Source organism: Pelmatolapia mariae, linkage group LG6 (genome assembly GCF_036321145.2).
Source record: "Pelmatolapia mariae isolate MD_Pm_ZW linkage group LG6, Pm_UMD_F_2, whole genome shotgun sequence".
NCBI lineage: Eukaryota > Metazoa > Chordata > Actinopteri > Cichliformes > Cichlidae > Pelmatolapia > Pelmatolapia mariae.
Window position 1 is genome coordinate 44,173,130 of NC_086232.1, and position 14,725 is coordinate 44,187,854.

The 14,725-nt window shown below is 45.8% G+C and overlaps 1 protein-coding gene across 1 annotated transcript in view; it reads left to right on the forward strand.

Annotated features, from left to right (window-relative positions):
• LOC134629597 (sodium/calcium exchanger 1-like) overlaps positions 1-14,685 on the forward strand; it is a 23,416-nt gene extending 8,731 nt beyond the window's left edge. Inside the window, exons 3-11 of the mRNA XM_063477076.1 lie at positions 2,943-3,049; positions 5,499-5,519; positions 5,650-5,667; positions 5,759-5,773; positions 8,630-8,698; positions 9,097-9,224; positions 10,511-10,610; positions 10,734-11,000; positions 12,728-14,685. Coding sequence (XP_063333146.1) covers positions 2,943-3,049; positions 5,499-5,519; positions 5,650-5,667; positions 5,759-5,773; positions 8,630-8,698; positions 9,097-9,224; positions 10,511-10,610; positions 10,734-11,000; positions 12,728-13,104 — 1,102 coding nt within the window. The 3' untranslated portion in view covers positions 13,105-14,685. The remainder of the gene's footprint in view (positions 1-2,942; positions 3,050-5,498; positions 5,520-5,649; positions 5,668-5,758; positions 5,774-8,629; positions 8,699-9,096; positions 9,225-10,510; positions 10,611-10,733; positions 11,001-12,727) is intronic.
• Positions 14,686-14,725: the final 40 nt, after the last annotated feature.

The following is a 14,725-nucleotide window of genomic DNA, read 5'->3' on the forward strand; positions in this document are numbered from 1 at the left end:
GGTGTGCACACCTGCGTCTGCATGGCAGCGGCTCGCTGAGGGTGCTGCCTGTAGCTGCCTGTAGCTGCCTGTAGCTGCCTGCTGCACGGATGCTGGATGTTCGCTCGTGTTTCCATCTTTTCTCAGGCGGCTGGAGGTGTGGGGGATTTTCAGTGTGTCAGATGTCTTCTGTCTGCTGTGCGGAGCAGATAAACACCACGCCGCTCTCTTCCTTATTAGGCCAGCCTGCGTTCAGGCAGCAGCACCTCGTCCCTGCTCTTTGTCGCAGCATCAGCCCATAAAGCAGACACATCACTGCAGCTTGTTCCTGTCACGGCCGACGACGGGGGAGGTCGCTGCTGGCCGGCGGCCACGTCTCCAGACTCGGTGCACTTTTTATCTCGCTTCTCCTTCCTCCACAGAAACCCTCTGCAGTGATAAAAAGCTGACTTACGTAGAGTTTATATGTAATCTCTGATTTTTATAGAGGCAGTAAATCACACAGACCTCTGCAGCTCTGAGAGCATTTCCATTTGTAGCTTCTCGGTGCATTCACCCTCTGTCAGTGCAGCGAAGCAGCTTTCAAGATTTTACAACCCACATGCGCAAAAATCAGGATGCTTATTTTATTTACAATAAAACACAGACAACGAATCAAAGCTTTAAACTGACAACATTTTCCATTGTTAGAAAAATATGAGGTCATTTTGAATTTCATGGCAACGATTTTAAAAAACTCTGCAAAAAGAGAAACAGCTGAAGGAAGAGGACGTGTGATCACATGATCGAGCATCAAACCAGTGTCTTAGAGAGGCAGAGGGTCGCCAACACTCCCAGAAGTCAGCATCTGTGAGCAGCTCAGTGTGTCCTCCACACATACAGGTTACAGCTCCAAAGCTCCTTTAAAACTGATCTGAGGTCAGACCCAACCAAACATCAGGTCAAAGCCTGCAGCTCTGATGGGGGCGTGTCAGTGCCTGTGCACCTCATGTTGGAGCAAGACAATGCTAAACCTGCAGTCCAGACCTCTGGACGGCATCTGACATCTGGAGCATCATGAGACCATCAACAGGACGAAGCAGAAGCAGCTGGAATCCTCCATCACACCACAACATGTTAGAGAGGAAGTATGAAGCTGTCCTGCTTTATAACTGATCTCAGAACAGCTCATTTTGTCAGCTTTAACGTGTGACATGTTTCTGTGTTTGTATGTGATACACAGGGACCTCACATTTAGACAGTTAATATCCAGAAACGATCCAAATATAATTACTAAGGAAGAATTTGTGAAAGAGCTGTTTTGCGGTGTTTTCTTTTAGTAGCAGCAGGTGAGGGTGAGGAGGAAGGTCAGGTTCCCTTTCTGACTAAACGAGGAGTCTTTGTACAGGCTGAGGACGCGCCGTGGACGTCCGAGTCTCTGCACGCTCTTTGGTTTAAGGCAAAGCTGTGAGTGTGGTTGTAGCTTTATGGCAGAGAGTCTCTGGTGGAGAAACTGCTGCGTCTCGGCCGGGCGGGTTCAGTTAGTGCAGAAACATCTGCAGTGTCCACGTTTGTCCTGTCCTTTCCTGTCCAGCTGTCCTTCTGGCTGTTTCCCTCTGATGGGACTTTTTAGAGTCTCATGTTCCTGCTATAGGGGAACACAAGGTTCTCTGCTGGTGCTGTGAGATTTACCTCCACCTGAGAGTCACCTGGGCACTCCTTCCATGGTAACATGGTCGATCTGTAACCAGCATCCATCACTAAATATACTCGAGGTGGAAACAAACAGTTAGACGAGTATTAAAATGACCAGCAGTAACTGTAATCTGCATTATCAGGTTCTTTAAAGATGACTTAAAAGATGAAGTTAAATAATAATGACTCGGCCTTTAGTTTCATGCTGAAAGCCACCAAAAGGCACAAAGTGAGATCTAAGTCATCCTCGCTGATCCCAAACGACCTTCTGTTTTTGCAGAAGATGGAAGATTTTGTGGAATAAGTTTGTCACCGATGATGATTTACACTCTACTGCTTCCGTTTGAAATCAGCTCTTTTGTCTGTGAGTTCTTTGGTTCTTTTATTTTTATCCACGTCGTTCTTACTCCGTAAAGCTGAACGAGTACAGATTCTTTGGATGAATAAAACTGAAACTCAAACTGAAAGTTTCCTGAAACTGTGACACCAAACAAACTGTGTCCTTGGATCACTGAGAAAGCCCCAAAGCATCAATCTGCTCACATTAAATAAACATGGGAGTGGATGCAGGCCATCTTCAGTTTCCATTCACACACACATGCACACACGCACACACACACGCACACACACACACACACACACACACACGCGCACACACACGCACGCACACACACACACGCACACACACGCGCACACACACACACGCACACACGCGCACGCACACACGCGCACGCACACACGCACACACACGCACGCACACACACGCACGCGCACACACGCACGCACACACGCGCACGCACACACGCGCGCACACACACACACACACACACACGCACACACACACACGCACACACACGGCCTGCTGTAGCCTCCAGCTCCGCCTCCAACACCGAACAAACAAACTGTGTCATCATGAAATCTCCTCGCCGTCCTCTCGTCTTCTCTGTGTTTCACATGAAATTCAGAAATGACTGACTCTCTTCTGCGCGTCCTCACACTCCTAACTCTGCTGCCTCACCTGAACAATTCAATTTCCTGGAGTCGTAAATATTAAATATAGTACTGGGATGGCCTGGTTTAACATCCCTGCAGCCCGTCTCTCCGCCTGCACACATAAAGTTCGTACGGAGCGGTGCTGGCGAACAGGAACGCGAGGTCACACGGTGTGTGTGTGTGTAAATGTCGGCGGCGTCTCCCTCTGCCCATCGTGTTTCTCCTCTTTGTCGTGTCTCGGGCTTCTGCACGCTTCTCCTTCTGCAAACTCTCTCTCCGGCTTTTCTCTGTTTCAGCAAAACCATTCGGATAAATATAATCGATGACGAAGAGTACGAGAAGAACAAGAACTTCTTCCTGGAGATCGGAGAGCCTCGGCTGCTGGAGATGAGTGAGAGGAAAGGTGGGGGGGTGTCGCCTTCCTGTACCCTGACCCCACCTATATCACTGATAACCTTTGACCTCAGTCAGCCCTGTTGATGTGGTGTTTAATGTCATAACGAGTGTGGGAAAGTTTGAGTTGAGCTCATCCTTTAATAATCTGAGCTAATCATGTTTTTGTATCCCAGCAGGCAGATAAGGTGTCTGGTGTTTGTGTGTGTGTGTGTGTGTGTGTGTGTGTGTGTGTGTGTGTGTGTGCGAACTAATGCATGACCCTTGACCTCTGACCCCCCTCCCCCCACAGGAAGATCATAGCCATTAAAATAATCGATCACGAGGAGTATGATAAGAATGCCAGCTTCTACGTAGAGCTGCAGGAGCCGTACTGGAACAGGAGGAGATGGACAGGTGTGGATGGGCACCTTAACCTCTGATGACCTCTGACCTGTCCTCCTTTGACTGTCTTTGTGGAGTTTGTCTTTGCTGCTGTCACTCCTTTGCCCTCAGCTGGCGTCCTATTGGTCCAGACTCAATTATCAGTGCTGAGAGGTGCTAGGACAGTTTGAGTCAACTTTATCGACATATAAGGCAACAACAAAATCAACGTGTTGATTCATTTCTCTGGGTTCATAGAAATCTTCACACAGTATTGTTGCCGTTCACTCAGAAGTTTATGGCAAACACCCGGTGTCGCTTTTTCTTCTTGTCGGGTTTGTGATGTGAAGGCACGTGTAATCAGGTCACCTGTGGCGTTTAACAGCTCTTGGATGGCCCCGCCCCTCCCTGAGCCTGGTTCTGTCGGAGGTTTCTTCCTGTTAAAAGGGAGTTTTTCCTTCCCACTGTCACCAAAGTGCTTGCTCATAGGGGGTCATATGATTGTTGGGTTTTCATTGCAGGGTCTTTAACTTGAGGCGACTGCTGTGGCGATTTGTGATTTTTAAATAAACTGATTTGGACTGAATTGAATAACATGAACAAATAATGGAAAGAATTTTCATGTGATTAAATTGCTTTATTTTAGCATTATGCAGTTCTGTTATTATAACTTAATGTATTGAGTTGGATCAACTTATTTACTGCAGTTGAGTCTAACTTAATTTATTTAAGTTGATCCAACCCATGAAAATGATGCTAGTCCGAAAAAAATACTTAATGCTAATAGAAAGCCATTTATTAATGTGGAAATCCTTTTCATTAAGTTCATTTAAAGAGTTAATTTTTAGAGTGTTCAACAAAGTCTAGACCAGGGGTGTCCAGCTCCAGGCCTCGAGGGCTGCTGCTTTTAGATGTGTCCTTGATCCAACACAGCTGGTTTAAATGGATAAATGAGCTCATCAACATGTCTTGAAGTTCTCCAGAGGCCTGTAATGAACTAATCATGTGATTCAGGTGTGTTGACCCAGGGTGAGATCTAAAACCTGCAGGACACTGGCCCTCGGGGCCTGGAGTTGGACACCCTGGTCTAGAGTCTGGTTAACGTAAAAACACTTTTACCAGGGTCTATCCGGATGTGATAGGGCGAGAGGCGGGGCAAACCCTGGATAGGTCACCATTCTGTCATAGGGCTAACACAGAGAGACAGACAACCATTTGCACTCACAGGTAATTTAGAAACACCAACTAACCTAACTTTTCAATTGTGGGAGGAAGTCAGAGTACCCACTGCAAACTTGGCCAGATTGTGGATTTGACCACAGGACCTTCTTGCTGTGAGGCAACAGTGGTAACCGCTGTGCCACTGAGCTGTCAATCCAGGCTTAAAAACAGTAGGAAGGTTCTGATCACAAGGCTCAATACACAATTTTCTGCACGTTTTTGTCTCTGACAGGTTAAACCACAATAAAGAGCGATAGCATACACGTGGTGTGTGTGTGGTCGTCTGCCATTTTCCTGTGGTCTCAAATCTTGTGTAATTATGGTCACCACAGAAACATGAAATTATTTTGTTCAGATTACAAGTTTGAATCTTTAAAATGTAACAACCGCCCACTTTCATTTCCTTGAGTGTAATGAGGCAGCCTGGGTGTTTCACTGGGTTTTCAGGTGGTTTTTGTGGAGTTTGTGTCTTCGCCCAGTTTGCCTCACTACAAATAGAACATGCTAGTTCGTCTTATCTTAGTCCCGGAGAGGCTAGGAGAGAGATTCTCGCTTCCTTGTTGGTCCAGGTGTGGACAGATGCGGATGTGTCCGGTCGAGCTGTGATGCTGGCAGGTTGGGGAGGACGGGTCAGGTCCGTTCAGGCTGGACTCTCGTATGAAACCTGCACGTGTCCGTGTTAATCGCACACTTTAAATCTGTGTCAGATGTAACAGTAAACTAACAGCTGACGACCGCTCGAACCGTCGTCGGCGTCACGTTTGTCACGCGTTAGTTCAGCAGCATGAAGTCCAGATTGAGGACAGGTGTGTCAAACAGAGACCTTCTGATGTCACTTCTGCTTCATGTCTCTCTCATCTCTTTCTTCTCTTCAGCTGTGTTGCTTCAGGAAGTCGGTAAGCCGCTTTCTTTGTCCCCTTCCTGTCTGCAAACCGTTTATCTGTGTCGCTTTCATGATTTCTAAGAATTGCCACAAAACCAAATGACTGACTCTGACTTCCTGTTTCGTACTTGCTGTCCTTTCAGGTGGATTCGTTAAGACAGGTAGGTGAAACCCAGCAGTGAGACGATATCTGACATGTGAGCATTCACTGTATGTGTGTGTTAATTTGTGCTTTTTGTGACTTTCTGATAGACAAACAGCTGTATGGTAAGACACCTGTCAGTGGTGTAAATGTTGGCTTTCAAAGTGTGTCAACACTTAAAGCAACGTGTACGGTGGTAGCGGCGTCTCGTAAGCTCTTCACGTGGCTCTCATTTATCACCTTTAAACGTCGGGCGCCTGAGACGAAGCCCCGAATCTCAGATTTAGACGCTTAAAGCCAAACTTCAGCAAACAGACCAAAGCTCGTTCCCGCTACTCCACCCGGCCCGAGAAGCGTTTGTGTTTCACTGTGGTCACCAGCGTGCGACGGGTGATTGGCATGTCCCGCGTAGAGCTGGTCATGTGACTGCATGCGTCCTGAACACTGCCACAGAGTGGACCTAGCTATCTGCTGGGCAACAACCAAAATGCTAACAAAAGGGCTTCAGAATTGGAGTCCATCTTTTATGTACAGGCTATGCTTGGCATTTGAAATATCCTGACGCGTTCTGTGCGTCATCGTGATCACAGATGAAACAGCACCAGCGCACCTCTGTTTTCTTTCAGGGCATCATGCAGGGGAAGAAGCTCAGGGTAATTTTAAACATGGCGTCCATCGGCACGCTGCGACACCATCGCTCCTGTTATTTCGCCGAGCCACAGAGTGTCTCAGCTTTAATGAAGTTGGTGGAAATAGAAGAGAAATTATAGTAAAGAACATTTTAGTCAAACACATCGGCGAGTATTTAAAAACTCACCATCCCAAAGCAGCTGGAAGAGCAGGTATGACTGTCAGGCCGGCTGTTTCCAGACTTCAGGCTGAGCGTGAGACGTGCTCTCAGTGCAGAACGAGCAGCTTTCTGATGCAAAGCGATGTTTTGGTCCAATCACAAGCTTTCCCTGAACCTAACCATGCAGGTTTTTAGTTCCTGAAGCTAATGAGTGAGGGACAAAAGGAGAAACCAGCTGTCAGGACTTATCTTTCACATAAGGATTAGACACAGGCAGCGGCATTGAGAGGGCATTGGCTGTTTGCTAAATGAGAGCCTGTCTTTGGTATTGTGTCCTAGCTGAGACATAATACAGATGAAAACATCTGGAAAGACATTCGTTCAGTTCTGTGAAGGAGTGATCTCCGTGGTTCCTGCAGGAACGTTCCCATTCAGCTTTCCCTTAAACAGTGATCCTCTCTGGGGTCATTTACACTCATCCGCCTCAAACTCCCAGAGTTCATTTCACCATCCAATCGCCAAGCTTGAAATTCTGTGACCTGAGTTCCCGACAGCTTCAGGCTCCGTCTCTGTGTCAGTCTGAATCATCAGCTGCTTCTCCAAGGCAGCGATGACAGATGTTTAAAGAAAGACTTAAACCTGGGAGATGATGGGAAACCTGCAGGAACTGGCGGCTTCGCACCTCACCACTCTGACAACACGTGTGTTCCTCACAGCTTGTGATTGGCAGAAATTTCTCTAAGATCCATTAACCTTTGATCAAACGCTTCCCCGAGGAACCTTCAGAGTGTCCAACGTGAAATCTGAGCAGAAACTGTCTCAGACTCGCTCACAGCAAAACCTGGCCTTCGAATTTCTAATTACTGTAGTTACTTCTAGTTACTGTAACAACCCAAAAACCTCGCTGTCATTAACTAACCGTATGACTCCGCCCTCTTATCTAAATATGGTCACACAAAAACCAATCAGGCGGCCATCAGGTGGACGCCTCAGATCAGCGGCTGATGCTGATGTCACCATTTGTACAGTGTACAGACAACACGTGATTTTTACAGCCTGTTATTGTGCAAAAATCACCTGTTTTTGAGCCAATCAGTGAAGAGAAGACTCCTTCTTGACTAGGAAACATCTGGAGGTTTCCGGAAGCCTTAAAATTGTGAGACAAGGAAGGTTATTTCTAACCAAACTGAGCATGCTCAGATACGCACAAACAGGTGACCGACAGGTGTGCTGACGGTCCTCAGCGCTCTGAGATGCTGAAGCGTCAGTGTGATCATTAATGTGAATGTTTGAAGGTAAAACCTTCAGAATAAAAGAGAGGGATCATTTAATCAGACTCACAAACCTTTACTCATAAAAAGTCTTAAACAGCATTAAATTAAATCTCAGACTCAGTTTGGATGGGTCTTAAATCCTATTACTTTATTACTATTATTATTATTTCAGTTCAGAGAGCAGCCAATCACAGCTCATCAATGTTTTAAAAACATCAAATAATACTGCTGTCAGCAGACAGGATTTGTTTTCACTCCTCGCTGCTTCCTGTTAGCGTCACGTGACCTCTGTAACTGTCACCTGAATGCCCACCTGAGGAGGAGCTGCAGGTGTGAGCGTCAGTGTTCTGCTCGTGTAAGCAGAGCGGGTGTAACCCCGCCCCCCCGGCATGTGCTGATGGTGAAGCAGAAGTCTACACACCCTTTATATTGCTCAGCATAGCCAGCCTAAGCGAACACTGCTACAATGCTAGCCCCATGGTACGATCATAGACTGTATACAAAAGAAGTAAGCCTGTCGCTGTTCACGTGCTCACAGCAGCAAAATGCTGTTTCTGGACCAAGCGCACAGTTACCATCCAGTAAAATTATGAAGTCTCCACATCTCCCACATGAGCCGAGGTAAAAAGACATCAAGCTAACCTTTTAACTAACCTGCACTGGTTGAATAATAACTAACCTTCGTTAATGAAAAGCATCACAGGAACATAAATCCAGATTGAACAGCAAACACACACGTTTCATCCCGATTTTTAACGTCTATTACTAAACAAAAACACCTCTGACATTCCACAGACTTACAGATTCTGTCCCTCTGAACAGACACACATTAAACGCACAAGCCGTCAGCTTGGTGCTGGGTACAGGCTGTGATGATTCAGCCGTGTTCTGGTTTCAGTTTCTGTTCACCTGTTCAGGCAGAGACATCTACAGGAAGGTCCAGGGACGAGAGCACCCCGTCCCCTCCAACATCATCAGCATCGCAGGTTTGCCCATCATCTATCTTTTACTGTGTCAAACGAACCATTATGATCATTTATTTTCGTAGCTCTGATCAGGACAGGCCACGCTCATATGTACACGGGTATCAATGAGAGCTGAGCTTTGAGAAAACTCATGTTATTGATTGTGGGCTCTTGACTGGCCAACATTTCTTCACCGTCAGGGATTAGACGTCTTCTTGGGAAATCTTTAGTGAGAACTGAGAGCAGTTCAACCATCTCTCTCAAAAAACGGCTCAACCCCATTAGAAATAAAGTGACAGATATTGGCTTCTGTATCAAGAATAGGCATATTTATAAATAGCTGCTCTCTCACATAATAAGGTAAATGAATCTTAATATTTTTATTGACTCCACAACCTAATGTTTCCTCTCTGATTCAGAGGACGGGGCTGAGGAGCCTTTGACAAAGAAAGAAGAAGAAGAGCGGAGGATTGCAGAGATGGGCAGGCCAATGCTGGGCGAACAGGTCAAACTGGAGGTGATCATCGAGGAGTCGTATGAGTTCAAGGTAGGAGACGTTTCTCTCGGGTTAGTGTGAAACATGTAAGCCCCTTTCAGACAAAACTGTTCTGAGGAGCTCTGATGGCCACTATGCATCAGAGAGCACCAAGAGATCAACCAGGACTTTGTTGTTTGTACCACCAACAAAACAACAAAATCCTCAAATGTTCAGCGCTAACTGTTTTTAACATAACTAATTGAAAGAGAGTACCATGACCCCAAAAACTGAATTCTAAGGACTTTGTTCTTACATAGTTCCTGCAGTGTGGACATAAAAAAGGAGACTTCCTCTGACAGTGATTAGAAAAAGGTCCTTTAGTCTGAACTAGCCTGACGAGTCGGATCTAAAGGACACTCCAAAACTCTCTCATAGATTAATGGATAGTTCAGAAATCCACCTGCCAACATCAAGGAAGTCCAATCCCGACACTGTCTTTACATTTTATACATCGCTCCTACCACATAGCATGTTGGACTGTGGCCTGAAAGACTAGTATGTTGACTTTGTTCCCTTTGAATCGAGTCGAGCTGATGGCTTTACCTTCAGAGTTACTGAACGGACATTTAGTTGCATCATTAAACCAGGAGGAACGTGAATAACTGGAGCATCTGGCATTTCTAGCCTTTTATGTGGGATTTTCATCAGTATGTCCTACATAAATGGCTAAATGGTCAAATGCATATAAGAGAATTTCTTTGAAACCTAATGGCCTCTGGTTTGTGAAGCTATACTTGTTAAGCTTGAGGATCCGACACTGTTCACCTGCAACATTGTAGCTAGTGGTGAGTCAGCAAAACAGAAGACTTCTTCTTGATGTCTGCTTGAAGCGTCTTTAGGTCCTTAACAGGACCTAAAGACCACTGAACAGTGGAGAAACATTCAGAGCTGGAGTTTTATGTAAGATGCAGATGTTCACCACATTCAGACTGGTCTATAAACAGTCTGAAAGAAAGAGTCTGTAGTAGAAAGGCACGAGTCGGACTGAGCCTGAAATGCTCACGATGTGTTCTGGGTCCTGCTTCCTGTCCGCTTTTCCCTTGCATCATGCTCACAGAAACTGAAGAATTTCCAATAGTGAGAGAACATCTGAAGCAGGCTTTCATCAGCTATCTTCTACACGTCAGACAGGGCGACTGTTTCAGACTGAACTTCAGATACTGTCATCGTCTGAAATGAACACTGAGAATTCAGCATCTGATAGAAAAAGCTAAAGTGAGGTGGCTGATTTTCAAATTGGTCAGCAGGGCAGTGAAGGTGACATTAGATGTTTCCTGTTCCTGGATGTGTTTCAGAGTACAGTAGATAAACTCATTAAGAAGACCAACCTGGCTCTGCTGATTGGGACCAACAGCTGGAGGGAGCAGTTTGTGGAGGCCATCACGGTCAGCTCAGGTATGGACTAACTCTGTCCTTCTTCAGGTATGAAAACCAACATTAATATAAGCCCTGATTAAGGGCTATCAGTCTGTACCCAAACCAAGCTTTAAAACTGATTCCTGGCTCTGCTCTCCTCAGGCGATGATGATGAATGTGGAGAGGAGAAGCTGCCCTCTTGTTTTGACTACGTCATGCACTTCCTTACCATCTTTTGGAAGCTTCTGTTCGCCTTCGTTCCTCCTACAGACTACTGGAATGGTTGGGCCTGTTTTGTTGTCTCCATCACTGTCATAGGCATGTTGACGGCAGTGATCGGAGACCTGGCGTCGCATTTCGGCTGCACCGTGGGCCTCAAAGACTCAGTCACCGCTGTGGTGTTCGTCGCTTTGGGCACTTCTGTACCAGGTCTAACACAAACATCTCGTTTTCTTTACTAGGACTTTCAGTCCTTCAGATTTTGTTCAAGGCACACCCTAATAAAAACATTACAACAAACAAACAACAGGAGCACATTAAATCAGAACTATCTGTATGAAAACCCAAAAGGTTCTAAATCTGTTCATCTGGACGTTTTCAGTGGGAGAAACGTTTCATCATCATCCAGGTGACGTCTTCAGTCTCAGCTGACTGCAGGTTTCAATCTTATAAACAGGACATTTGCATAATGACTGAAACCAGCCCACTGAAGGAACAATGGGCTGGGAGGTCAGTTCCTTAATCATAATTATGCAAATTCTCATGACCATTGATCAACAACCACTGATCAATGGCCATGAGTACTATTCACAGAGAGTTGGGGAATGGCTGCAATCACAGCATTGTAAGATGGTGACAGATGTACCCTTAGGCCCCCTCCTCCATTCAGAGATGGTCTTTCCCTTTTCACGTAAATGTCCTCCTTGACTCCGCCCTCAAACCAGCGTTCCTCCCTGTCCAGGATGTGTACATCCTCATCATTGAAAGAGTGTCCACTGGCCTGTAGGTGTAAATAGACTGCAGAGTCCTGGCCTGACGAGGTAGCTCTTCTGTGTTGTGCCATCCTCTTATCCAGAGGTTGTTTGGTTTCCCCGATGTATAAATCCTGGCAATCCTCCTGCACTTAACAGCGTACACTATGTTACTCTGTGTCGGGGGACCCGATCCTTGGGGTGGACCAGTTTTTGGCGCAGCGTGTTTTGGGGTTTAAAAGCCACAGAGACCCGGTGTTTAGAAAACAGCGGCCTCCCTGGCTGCTGTGTCAGTGGGGATGGTGTTCGCTCTGTGTTGTAGCGTCCTGATGACACCCAGTTTGTGCTCCAGTGGATGATGAGAGTCAAACCTTAGATACTGATCCGTATGTGTAGGTTTACGGTACACGTCAGCTTTTAGATGTCCCCCATTACTGATGGAAATCTCACAGTCTAAGAAGGCTAACCTGCCACTTTTCATATCCTCCCTGGTGAATTTGATGTGTCGGTCCACCGAGTTAATGTGATCCGTGAAATGTGGAACGTCCAGAGATTTGATTTTCACCCAGGTGTCATCCACATATCTGAACCAATGGCTTGGTGGTGTTCCAGGGTAGGATAGCAAAGCCCTCTTTTCCACTTCTTCCATGTACAAATTGGCCACGATGGGTGAAACTGGGGAGCCCATGGCACACCCATGTTTCTGCCTGTAGAACTGACCCTCGTATGTGAAGTAGGTGGAATGAAGACACAGTTTAAACACACTTGGTCGATGCTGAGAGTGGTCCTGTTGCTGAGGTTGAGGTCATCCTGTAATCTCTTATGGACTACCTCCAACGCTTCCGTGACTGGGATGCAAGTGAAGAGAGATGTAACGTCGTACGAGACCATGGTTTCATCTGCCTCCATAATGACATCTCTCACCTTCTCAACAAAATCCAGGGTGTTCTGGATGTGGTGTTCAGAGCTGCAGGGTTGAAGGTCAAAGCCAGAAACTTAGAGATGTTATAGGTGACTGAGTTGATCATGCAGACAATCGGTCTTAAAGGTGCACCCTGTTTATGTATCTTCCGTACAGCCAGATGAACAGAATTAATTTGGGGGAATTTCTTTAACTGGATGATTGAGCATGCATCAAGCCCTTTTTATCTCAAACATATCTTCTCTCCACTTTCTCATCATCAGACACCTTTGCCAGTAAGGTGGCAGCCATTCAGGACCAATATGCCGATGCCTCCATTGGAAATGTGACGGGGAGCAACGCCGTCAACGTCTTCCTAGGTATTGGTGTGGCTTGGTCAATCGCTGCTGTCTACCACTATACCCAAGGTCAGGAGTTCAAGGTCAGCCCTGGCACACTGGCCTTCTCTGTCACACTCTTCACCATCTTCGCCTTTATCTGCATCGCTGTGCTCATCTACCGCCGCCGACCGGAGATTGGTGGGGAGCTAGGTGGACCCCGTATCCCAAAGATCCTCACCACTTGCTTGTTCTTTAGCCTGTGGTTAATGTACATCGTCTTCTCCTCCCTGGAAGCCTACTGCCATGTAAAGGGCTTCTAACAGTTCCACTCCAGACCCTCTTCAGGACTTTTCTGTTGGATTCTAGGTTGCTGCATATACCATTGGGCTATTGTCAAACATTTGCTGCATATCTAAAGGTTATAACAGGGATTGACCTGAATGGATTCACTGTAGTTCAGTTCACATTTTTCATGATCATGATCATGAACAGGGACAGAGCACATAAAACAAAATAAAATACATTTTAAAAAACATCTTGAATGGGTTGGGGTTACAATCATACTGGGTGGCTTTTTTAAGGGTTTGAATAAAATCTAGTGACTTAGCAGTTTCTATAATTTGTTACTTGTCTGAAAGTTTAGACTGATGAACATTTCAGCAGGTTTCTAACAAGTTTTGTTTGTTCTTTTTTCACCTATCTCTGAATATCGGAGATCTTTAAGGTTCTACTAAAGGTACAGAAGTTTCTCATGTGACGCCATGTGCACATTGCTCGAGAGCTGTCTGCCATATTAGACGTGATACAACCACTGGTTGCTGTGGAAAAATGTCTATTTCCTGACTGATTTGCAGTGGTTGCTGGTGATTTCGGCCTGATTTCTGCCTCTCACTGGGTGAAATTAGATGCAAAAAAAGGATGCACCAGAAAACTCCGAGTGATTGCTTTGGTTGCTAACAGGTTGTCATGGGGAAATGTAGTTTTTCACATTTGTATTCAAATCCTTGCAAACTCCCAGCAACACCCACTGGAAGTTCAGAAAGTTTGCCTTTAAAGTAATAAGACCAAAACAACTGCCCTCAGCCTCCAGCAACAACTTACAACCAGTGGTGTAATACTGCTGTTTCCTCACAAACAGATGGTTGCAGCCGCTCTCTAGTCCTGTGTGACCTGAGTACTATTCACCTGATTCTACAGTATCACCATGATCCAAAATGGCAGACAAGTAAGCGTCACATGGTTGGGGTCACATATTTGCAAACCCTCAGTGAGAGGCTCAAAACCTCTTTGATGGCTTTCTAAAGGCTCCGACGGTACCCGATGGACTCTCTTCTGCTGTGAAGGATCTCTGAAGGTTCTAGTGGAACCCTGAGAACTGAAACTGACTGACTCTGGTGTCCATATTGGACTGTTCTCTGGCTGCTGAGCAATGGTGACTACTTTCATTCTCACATACCTCCCAACCATGTAAAAACTCCATCCGAACCTTTCAGCGATGTCTAATGTAAACTATTTAATTTTGACGTGCATGGACTTTAAACCACTTCATGAGTAGCCGTGGCGATTAAGGAGAACCGGAGTGACTTTTAGTGTTTTAGGTGACTCAGAGGGTAGTGTTGCACCTACATGAATATCTGCACTGAGTTTGAATTAGAGGGAGAGTTTAATCAGAGATGCTGTGAACAGCAGCTGGCTTGAGTTGGACCTGAGCTGCTGCTTCAGTGGAGTCAAACACTGAGGAAATAACGATGCTTGAGTGTGAGTTCCTACACTGATGACAGAAATCTGTTAACAAAGACAAAATTCTGTCATGTGATTGGCTGTTTGGGTGATGTAAACATTAGTTGCGTCTGCAGTGTCTTTGTTTCAAGCATTAAAGTAGAGTGTCAGTAAATCGTTCTCTTCTTTGACTGGATCACAGAAATGTCTGCTCAAATCCAA